The sequence below is a fragment of the Monodon monoceros genome, unplaced genomic scaffold, assembly GCF_005190385.1.
Source record: "Monodon monoceros isolate NGI ecotype Baffin Bay Population unplaced genomic scaffold, NGI_Narwhal_1 Super_Scaffold_18, whole genome shotgun sequence".
Lineage (NCBI taxonomy): Eukaryota > Metazoa > Chordata > Mammalia > Artiodactyla > Monodontidae > Monodon > Monodon monoceros.
In genome coordinates this window covers 609,176-619,553 of record NW_021703774.1, presented here as the reverse complement: position 1 = coordinate 619,553, position 10,378 = coordinate 609,176, and the positions used below count along the sequence as shown (strand labels likewise).

Below are 10,378 nucleotides of genomic sequence, written 5' to 3'. Positions count from 1 at the left end.
GGGTGGCCGGGGGCCGGGTGGCCGGGGGCCGGGTGACCGGGGGCCGGGTGGCCGGCTCTGTCCGGGCCAGGCTGGGTGGAGCCGACCTAGGAAATGGCAGCTTGGGCCCTGCTAGGCATCCAGCCTCCAGCAGGGCCTGAGCAACTGGGGTCACCGGAGGGAGGTCGGGGAAGGATGGTGTCCCCAGGAGATGGGGTCCCTGTGGTGGGGGTCCCTGAGGGCTGACCCCCCTTCAGCACCTGGTGCTCTATCTCCAGATCTCTGAATGGTGCCACGGACATCCAGGGGTTCCCAGATCTCAAAGGCACCACTAGTCTGGAGATCCTGTGAGTGGACACTGGCCCCCCAATCCCCCGTCGCCCCCCAGAGCCCCCAGAGTCTGGTCCCCGTTTTCTGGCCTTCTAGCCTGGCCCCGAGGGGCCCATGGCCGCTCCCACCTGGCTGGCAGGTGGTTCGGGGGAGGGGCTGCTCCTCCCCGCTTTCCCAGCCTGCAGTTTCTCTGCGATCCTAACCACAAGCCGAGGTGCACGGAGGACCCGGGAGCGGCAGGAGGGCTGTGACAGCCACCTCCTGTGCCTCCTGGTTGCCACTTTGTCCTGGGGGGAGGGGGGAGAGCGTAGCAGGCCCTTGATTCACCGTAAGAGAGTGAGCAGAAGGGCCACGCGCACACCCAGAGCTGGAAAATCTTCCACGAGGGAAGTAGTAGTTCCCCGAGGGTGACCTCGGCCTCACGCCCTCCCCGGAGCACACTGTCCCGAGGCCGCCGCCCTGCAGCCTGCTCGCAGCCCACTAACCCCGCCCCGGACGCCCCGGCATCCTCCCTGCCCCAGGCACAGGGCACGGGCTCTGGGCTTGGTTCCCAGGGCCCCACTGGGGCTGGAGTTTCCATCCACGGCCTGCGCATGGCCCCCCTCCCCTACAAGGAGCAGAAAAGGGTCCAGCCCCTGTGTTGCCGGTGACACCAGGAGACGTGGGGGGACACGAAGGGGAGGGCGGGAGGGGCTGGCTGCAGGACCGCCTGCCAGGCGGTGCCCGGCCGTGCCCCTCTGTCCACCCCAACCCACCTCCTCCTCTCTCCCCGCAGCCCCCCGCCCCGTGCCCCCCACTTCTCTTTTGTCAGCTCTGTGCTCCCACGTCAGCATCAGGCCAGAGGGGAGGCGGGGGGAGGGGCCAGGGATGGCAGGGCCCGGGTCGGTGCCAGCCCCGCTCCGTTCTCCCCGCAGGACCCTGACCCGTGCGGGCCTCCGGCAGCTCCCCCTGGGGATGTGCCAGCAGCTGCCCAGGCTCCGTGTCCTGTGAGTGCCTCCCGCGCCCTCCCGCCTGGCAAGGCCCCTCTGGCCTCCGTCCCCTGGTCACTCTCTTCCTGGAGAGAGGCAGCCTGGGCTGAGACCTGCCTGAGAGGGACTGGGCTGCCCTCTCCCATTCAGGGAAAAGACTCGGTCTTCGAAGTCAGAGCCGGGGCTGAGGCCGAGCTCTGCCACTTCCGGCCGGTGAACCCCGGCTCCCCCTTTGTGTCTCTGAGCTCCGGTTTCTCATCTGCAAAACGTGGGCTCATTTAGGAGGGTTGGAAGCGCCCGGCACGTCGTAGATCCCCCCAAAGTGGCTCTAATAGGCTACCCGAGTCTACACAGGGTCCACAGAGGAGCTTACGTGTCCCGTGAGGAGCAGGGAGTTTCCTCTCCCCTGAGTCTCACTCGGGTCTGAGGTGCTCACCATGGACCATAGCCCCTGGCTCAAGATGTGCACGACCAGCCCTGGACGGGCGTCTAGCCTGCCACCGACAGGCTGTGTGTCCGTGGGCAGGTCCTGTCCCCTCTGTGCCTCAGCTGGATGGGGGCTTGGGCCGGGGGATCTGGTACCGCTTCGGTAGCCTCGGCCAGCTGGCTCGTCCCAGTGTGGCCCTGTTGTGCGCCTCTCACCTCCTGCTTCCTGACCCCCGGGGCCCTCCCAGGGTCCCCTGGGCCTTCACATGGATGAGGCAGCCCCATCTGGGCCCCGCAGAGAGGAGGGGCCCAGTGGGGAGCTGGAGGGAAGTGCCCGGGGTGAGGAGATCTACAGCCGTGTCCCTGAGGCCCAGCTCCCCTCACCAGCCCGGCCCCCTCTCCCCAGGGAGCTGTCTCACAACCAGATCGAGGGGCTGCCCAGCCTGCACGGGTGTCAGAAGCTGGAGGAAATGTGAGTCTGGGGCACTGGGCCTGAGGGCAGGGTCAGCAAGCACTCTGACCTTCCCCGCCCTGGGCTTGCTGACCCTGAGGTCAGGGCTGGGAGCTCGGCAGAGGCCGGGACAGGCCATGACTTGTAGTGACAGCCCAGGAGATGGTGCCCAAAAGGGGTCTCGAGGCGGCTCCTTGGGGGTCAAGGCAGCAGGAAACGTGACAGTGATTAGGGCCAGCGGAGGGGCAGGTGGGCTGGACATGGGGTGGCCGTGGGGGACTGGAAGTGCCCAGGCTCTCGGTTTCCATAAGCACACACGCACGTGCACAATTGTGTCCGGGAGGGAAACCTGGGCTGCAGGTTCCACGGGGACCGAAACCACTTCACAGATTCTCGGAGCTCCCTTCACCCAGCTCCTGCTTCCCCAAGTGACAGAGCCTCCGGCCCTCCGTGTCTGGGCCCCATGACCAGTCAGGGTCGGGGACATGAGGGCCTGTCCTGGTGCCTTGACACTGAAGGAAGGAGGGTCTGCACCTTTGCCGAGGCCCAGGGTCCATCTCCCACTCAGACGCTAGTCTGTTGAGCTCTGCCTCCCAGCTTGGGCCCGTCTGGGGCCGCCAGGGGCTGGGCTGCATTCTGCTGCTGGACTAGGGTCTGGAGGGCCCGAGGAGTGAGGCCAGCTGGGCTGGGAGCCAGGGCCAGTGGGAACCTTGGAAGCTCACTCCCTTTGGGGCCACAGGGACGGCTTTGTAGCTTTGTCTCCTGACCACTTACCCAAGGCAGCCACATCCCCCATGCTCCCTTTAATTCTGGTGATTCTGCGGGCTGGGTCCTTTCTTCCTCCCAGTGGTGGGGTCGGGGTTGGGGGCAGTGTCTGGGCCTCTGGGCTCATCCAGCCTCTCTCGCTGCCCTAGTGGCCTCCAGCACAACCGCATCTGGGAAATCAGAGCTGACACCTTCCACCAGCTGACCTCCCTGCAGGCCCTGTGAGTACCTGGGGTAGGGGGGCTCTCCCTGCACGCCTGCGCCCCTTGAGGACCCCCAGCACCCGGGGGGGCCCTCACTGCACGCCTGCACCCCGTGGGGACCCCCAGCACCCGGGGGGCCCTCCCTGCACACCTGCGCCCTGTGAGGACCCCCAGCGCCCGGGGGGGCCCTCCCTGCACGCCTGCGCCCCGTGAGGACCCCCAGCACCCGGGGGGGCCCTCCCTGCCCGCCTGCACCCCGTGAGGACCCCGCACCTGGGGGGCCCTCCCTGCACGCCTGCACCCCATGGGGAACCCCAGCACCCGGGGAGCCCTCCCTGCACGCCTGCACCCCGTAGGGAACCCCAGCACCCGGGGGGCCCTCCCTGCACGCCTGCGCCCCGTGAGGACCCCCAGTGGGGCCCCTCCCTGTACGCCTGCACGCCGTGAGGACCCCCAGGGGGCAGCCTCCCTGCATGCCCACACCATGGCACATGTGTCGGTGACCCAGGGTAAGAACGACGGGTCCTCCATGTGTCACTGTACCCTCCTGTCATGTCCTCTGCCCGTAGGGACCTGAGCTGGAACGCCATCCGGTCCATCCACCCCGAGGCCTTCGCGACCCTGCGCTCCCTGGTCAAGCTGTGAGTGTCCACTGCCCTCTCCTCCTGGGTGCTGGAGCACCGTGGGCCTGTGGGCTGCCCAGCGGGGGCAGGAGGGCCCGGCCTGGGGTGGGACACGCGTGGGTGTCGGCCACACGTGCTGGGGACGTGGCCCCAGCCTAACCGCGTTCCCAGTCCCCCGGACAGACGTGGGGCCTGATGAGCCGGGGCCACCCCTACGCGCTCTGCGGCGCCACGCTCAGTCCCCGGGCAGCCAGGCCCCTAAGCCACCGGGGCGGGAACGGGGAGCGTGTGGGGCCGCCGCACACAGTGCTGCGTGTTCTCCACTGTGTCCTGAAGGCTCGTCTGCCGGAGGTCGTGCAGCCCTGCCCCTCGCCTCTGAGGTGCTCTCCGGCCTGCGGAGGAGGTGCTCACTCAAGGGGCCGGGACCCCGGCGCTCACAGCCCTGCTCTCTGGGCTCAGGCCTCACTCTCACCGCTGCTTCCCGCCTGTTCGCTCTGCTCCCGCCACAGCGGTCGGATGGGTATTTTTATCCCTTTGAAAGATGAGGCCGCTGAGGCTCGGGCAGACCTGCGACACGCCTCGGCTTCACGGGGAGCTGGTGACGGGGCCCGGTTCCCTGACGTCCAGCCCAGGCCGTTTCCACGCTGCCGGTCTGTGGCCGCGCTGTCTGGTTTGGAGGCCTGGCTTCTTCTGATATTTCTCCAGAGGGAGCCATGCACATCTTCACCTCTGGCTACTAAGCTGGCCCTGAAACAGAACGGGCGACCGAACCCCTGCGTGCGGCCAGACGGCCGCGCTGTTCAGTCCCAGCTCTGGCCCCCGCGTCCTCAGAAGAGCAGGGGGCCGGGGGCCGGCACAGCAGGCGGATGCCCTGGTGGGTTGGACAGGGACTCCGGTGGGACTCAGACGGGGCCCAGCAGCTGTGGCCGAGCGGCTGGGTTACCCAGGAGCTGGGATGGCGTGGCGTCACCTCCAACAGCCCCGTGTAGTCGGCCCCCGAGGTCCCACGAGTGGGGGACGACGGAGCCCTGGCAACCCTGCCGCCTCTGCCCGGCATCCGTGCTCCTTCCCCCGAGCCTTCCTTCCCTCCTCTCCTCTGGCTCCCATCCCGGGCACACTGGCCACGCCTTCAGCACAGTCTGCCTCCAGCCACCCCCTGACTGCCAGTGACCCTGACCATCCACTGTCCTAGGGACCTGACGGACAACCAGCTGACCACACTGCCCCTGGCCGGGCTTGGGGGCCTGGTGCATCTGAAGCTCAAAGGGAACTGGGCTCTGTCCCAGGCCTTCCCCAAGGACAGCTTCCCCAGACTGAGGTGAGGCTTCCTGTCCCCACACCTACAGAGGTCTGCCTCAGGGCAGTGGCCAGGCGGGGAGGGACAGGAGAGAGCCCAGGGCCTCACCCCGAGAAAAGCCTGGAGGCCCAGGGTCTGGCCAGGCCTGAGTGGGGAGGGCCCCTTCCCCCTCACCCCCGCGTAGCGTTTTCCTCTCCAGTCCCAGCCCTGGGGGACCCGGCGAGGACAGAGCTAAGATGGTGGGAAGGCCCCCTGCCTGCTTGGGCAGCTGCCGGGCCTGGAATCAGGGCCGAGCCCAGGGTCCTGATGAGTAGAAAACAGCTGCTCAGCCCTTGCTGCTGCCGAGCACCCCAGGCCTCCTCGGCCCATGTGGCCCACGCTCTGTCTGCTGCAAAGCAATGGGGGTCCGGCCTCACCCGCAGGTTGCCGACCCAGCTCCGACGTGCCCGGAGGCACGGGGCGCAGGCCTCACGGAGGGCGAGGGTGAAGACGGGCCAGGAGAACCCTGTCTCCTGGCGAGCGGAAGAGGAGGGCCGCCCGGAGGGGCGGAGCTCCCAGGCTGCGTGGCCCAGCTGCTCCCCGTTGGAGCCTGGCTCAGGCCTCTAGATGGGGGAGGACGAGGCTGGACGGCACTCAGAGCGCTCGGGGACAGTGGGCGGCTGCGGGCCTGAGGAAGAAGCCCAGGAGGCCACCAGCAGGGTGTTCGGGGGCAGTGGGCGGCTGCGGGCTGCCGGGGCCCCGGCCGTGGCTAAGGTGGCTGTGTCCCGACCCCCCACCCCCACCCAGGGCCCTGGAGGTGCCCTACGCCTACCAGTGCTGTTCCTACGGCGTGTGCCGCGGCGTCTTCAAGGCCTTGGGCCGACGGGCGCCCCAGGGCCCTCACCCTGATGACCGCGACGCTCCCAAAAGGCCCCTGGGCCTCCCTGCCGGCGCAGCCGAGAGCCACTGTGAGTGACGGGGGTGGGGGGTGGGGGACCGTGGGGGGCCCGGGAGGGAGGAGGCGCAGGACCCCGAGGAGAGCCGGCAGGGGCTGCCGGGGGCCCAGGGAGGGGCGGCCCCTGTTCACGCCTCAAGGGCGGCGCTGACCTTGATGGCAGGCATGCCTCCCGCCTGCCAAGCCCTCTGTGGCCCCCAGGGCGTGCCCCAGGCTGTGGCTCATGTGACAGCCCTGTCCTGGTGGGCCTCGTGGGCTGCAGCTCCTCCACGGCGCCCCCCGCCCCGCCATGCGAGCCCTGCAGCGGGCGTCCTCAGAGCAGACAGCGTTTTCCAATCAGCTCGAGCCAGGCGGAGTCAGGCTAAATCAATTAAACCTGCTTCTGGAAAAGAGTCCTTTCACGCTTTGTCTCAGAGCCAAAAGGAGCAGCTGGGGTCACTGCTGCCCCCGCCGTCTGCCCTGCTGTCTCACCGGGGACTTCGGGGGCCTCTCGGGGAGGCCGGAGGGGAACACCTACGGGCTGGGGTCTCTGACGAAGGGCAGAGAGAAGGTCTTCACGGCCTGCCCCCCGCTGCAGAGCACAGCAGGTTAGGAGGGAGGGGAAAGGGCCCCGACGCGGGGGGTTCCCTTCAGTCTCTAACTCCCTCTTCACAGTGTGTCAGTGCAGAAGCTAAACAGAAAGATCAGATCTAAACACGTAAGAACATTCACGCCAGTGTAGACGGACCCAGGCTCTAACTCCACCAGACCACTCACGGGTCGGGTCACCGCGGACAAGGCCTTGCGGAGCCTCCATTTCTTATCCGTAAACGGGGAGCGACGTTCGCGCCCCACGGGCCGTCGGGGGCATTGAAGATCCCGAAGACAGACGCGTGTGCCCTCCGTCCACGGTGGCTACTCAGGGAGGGGCCTCTGGCCGGACACGCAGGAGTGTAGCTGGGAGCCCAGGAGGCCGCCGTGGGCAGGCAAAGGGGACTGGAGCCCTCCTGGGAGAGTGTGAGGCCCGGCAGGGGCAGCAGCTTCCCTGGGGTGGTCTGGGTGTCTGCCGTCCACTCCGCAGGGATGGAAGGAGTGGAAACCTTCCTTCCTGAAAGTGAAACTCCACCAGACCAGAGTCTGGGAGAACCACAGGGCATCGGGATGGTGGGCGGCCATTGCCATAACGGCACCAGGGCCGGGCCCCACTTCCTGAGGAGTTGCTGAGCCTAGGAGGGGGCCAGGGCCGTGGCTACAGCCATATCCCACATCCCCCTCAGTGAAGAGCGGTCCTTAGCACTTTGGCTGTGACCTTACAGCCTCAGACGGAGTCCACGGGCCTCAGCTCTTGCATCTCATCCGTGCATTTTGATTTCCAAGCACTGCTGAGCTCCGTTCTACAGAGCAGGAAAGGTGGCGAGGGATGGAATGCTAGGCTGTGGGCACAGCCCGGCCCCCTGCCCACCCAACAGTGCCCAGGCCATGGGCAGCTCCACAGGGCCTCCCTGCCTCCAGGGAAAGCTCCCAACTGAACTGTTTACCCTTTAAGTGGGAGGAAGGCTCCACACAGGAAGCAGACATGTGAGCTGAAGGCGGGGACAAGTGTGACAAACGGTCGCCTGCCTGGGCCTGGCCTGTACACGGTGGAGAGCCCACTGGCCCGGCTCCCTAACCTTCCAGGAGAGGCAGTTTCCCCCGCCTACCCCAACCCAACTCCAGAAACTTCCCAGGAACTCCCTGGCGGTCCCGTGGTTAGGACGCTGCACTCTCACTGCCGGGGTTCAATCCCTGGTCGGGGAACTAAGATCCCGCAAGCCTCGAGGGGCATCTTCCAATGATGAATTATCGCTGCAAAAGAGAGTTTTGTCTTTGTAAACTATAAACTGGTTTAGTTATCATTTATCATTTCAATATCCTTAAAGAATTTATGGGCCCTGAGATTGCAGGCCCTGGTTTAAGGAACAGCACAAGAGCGAATAAGGAAAATAATGCCATTTGATTCAATCACGTTTTGGAGTTTAACAAGGGATTTGCCTTTCTAATCCTGTTTTCTCAGACGAACAGAATCGCAGAGCCTAGACTTAGAATTGGAAGGATGGTTAAAGATGATCTAGTCTACCTGCTAACGCAGTAGAGAAGCGCCTTCTCACACTGGAGACTTCCTGCTCCAGTCTCTCCAGTTACGCACACCGTGTGCATCTGTAAAGCTCCCCCAACCGTCTCCCCGTCCCCCCACCTTGGCTCTGCGGCCCAGCAAGGCTCGGTCTGACTTCCGCTCTGTCGCTCACTGGCTGTGAGACCCAAGGCGAGGTCTTCACATTCCTCACGTGTCTGATGATGCCCGGGGCTGCCTGCCTCCTGCAGCTGTGGGGAGGGTCGGTGAGGACTCCGCAGGCGCGGGGCCTGGAGGCTGAGAGCTGGGGGAGCCCCAGCCCTGGCGCCAGGTGACCTCCTCGTGGGGGCAGCGTGCGTGCCCACGGCTCCTCGACAGCAGGGCCGCATCTCGTCCACCCCACATGCCCCCCCGCCTGTGCCCAACGCCCAGCAACAGGGTTTTGCGGTCAGCACACCTGACTTCTGATGGTGGGAGCTTCTTTGTGTAGGAAGAACCAGAACTTCTCCCTCTGGATCATGATTTGCCTCCTTCTGTGACCCGTCTGTTGATGCTGGTTCTGCCGCCTGGGACCATCAGCACGTCGGGGTGTAGTGATGCCTGCAGGCGGGCAGCTCTTTGAGGATGGCCTTCCTCCCCTCACCCTGCCTTTTCCGAGTCCAACACCCCCAGCAGCTCGGCTGTCGTCACCGTCCCTGGTCCACCTCCTCCGAGCGCATCCCGCTCGCTGCTCTGTCCTTTGCAGTGTGCAGGGCTCCCAGCCGGACACGGGGTCACAGTGGTGGGCTGGCCCGTGTGGAGGGCCCCCACCAGCAGGGCAGCCTCCCCTGACTCTGTGCAGCTGCCCGGGAGGACATGGGGGCACTCGGTGTCTGAGGGCCACAGGCGGATAACAGGGAGCTGACCAGAGGTTTGCCCCCGAGGGTAGACACACCTGCGCAGGGCCGCGGGGAGGCCCCGTGCCCAGCAGACGAGTCGGGACAACATCTCAGAGGGGTGGGGTTTTGGAGAAAGGTGGGGCTTGACCCACACCAAGACCAGGGTCTGAGCCAGTTTCTGGTCTCCCCTCAGATGATGTGGACCCAGACGAGCTCCAGCTGGAGGTGGAGGACCCCAGGCCACACCCCACTGTGCAGTGCAGCCCTGTTCCAGGTGAGAGGGGTGCCTCGGGGTGGGGAGGGCAGGGACTGGGGAAGGAGCGTTACGGAAAGTGGGGTCCAGCTGCTCGCCTTTTGAAAGCCAATACTCGAGAGACAAGGTCGGTGGAAAGGAAAGTTTGCTTTACTTTGGAGGCTGGCAACCTGGGAGGGGGAGGGTGGACTCATGTCCAAAGGCCGACTCCCCCCACCGACAATCAGTGGGCAAGAGCTTTTACGGGGGAGTTTCAGGGATGTACAGGCAGAGAGGGGGCTACATGCAGAGACAGCACAGTCAGCTCTGACGGTCATCTTGAAATTGGTCGTCGGTGGTCTGACCAGCGTCATCTTGACTGTTTTAAGTACGGTTAGGCTTCAGTTCCAGGGTCGGTTTGTTCCCATTTCTTGAGGCCGGTTATCAGAATTGTGGCAGCTTAGGTCATGGCTACAGCCTGGTCATCATGTAGTTAACTTCTTCCAGCTGGCGGGGGCGGGTTTCAGCATCTGTAAAACAGCTCAAAGGACATGGCTCAGAATATTATCTACAGCCCTGAGGACGGACTGAAGGCCCTTGACTTTGCTCAATGACTATTATTATTTAGTCCTTTGACTCTTTCCTTTGCTTCTGCGTTTTCTCACTTCTCTGATTAAACTTACACTTTGGTTAAAAGCGACAAGAGGCAGGCGGAGGACATGGGTGTGGGGAGGACCACAGCGTCCTGCTCCACTGCAAGAGCCCCTGCTCTTCCGCGAGTTCAGTCTCTTCTGTCATTCCCGGGGAAGGGGCTGTCGCCCCCCTTTGGTGGCTGCTTGGGGGCAGCGGGAGCGGGGGAGGGGAGGGGAGTCAAAGCGACATTTACGAGTCGCCAGAGGTGATACAGCCAGGAGGAACTCTCTCTCAGCGAAGAGACCCCACTGCTCAGGGGGCGGGTGAGGGGCTGGCTCGTCTGAGACCCGCAGAGTTCGAGCAGGGCAGCACCCTGCAAGGCCCCCTTCTGCATCCCTCCCCACTCCATCCCAGGAGGGGTGCCGCCTCTCGTAGGTAAAGCTCTCCCAGGCGTAAAACACCGGGTGTCCCGGGGGGCTCCTTCCAGCACTGTCCGCTCCTTAACGGCTGAGGAAGTCTCCTTCAGTCTCCGCTAAATCCATCTTGCTGTCAGGAAACAAAAAAATTCCC

General features: G+C 65.1%; 1 protein-coding gene across 1 annotated transcript in view; it reads left to right on the top strand.

Moving 5' to 3' along the window:
- The window catches only part of LGR6 (leucine rich repeat containing G protein-coupled receptor 6), a 96,615-nt gene that overhangs the window by 83,316 nt on the left and 2,921 nt on the right, over nt 1-10,378 (top strand). The window contains exons 10-17 of the mRNA XM_029231077.1: nt 258-326; nt 1,224-1,295; nt 2,110-2,175; nt 3,069-3,140; nt 3,692-3,763; nt 4,938-5,063; nt 5,829-5,989; nt 9,137-9,217. Coding sequence (XP_029086910.1) covers nt 258-326; nt 1,224-1,295; nt 2,110-2,175; nt 3,069-3,140; nt 3,692-3,763; nt 4,938-5,063; nt 5,829-5,989; nt 9,137-9,217 — 719 coding nt within the window. The remainder of the gene's footprint in view (nt 1-257; nt 327-1,223; nt 1,296-2,109; nt 2,176-3,068; nt 3,141-3,691; nt 3,764-4,937; nt 5,064-5,828; nt 5,990-9,136; nt 9,218-10,378) is intronic.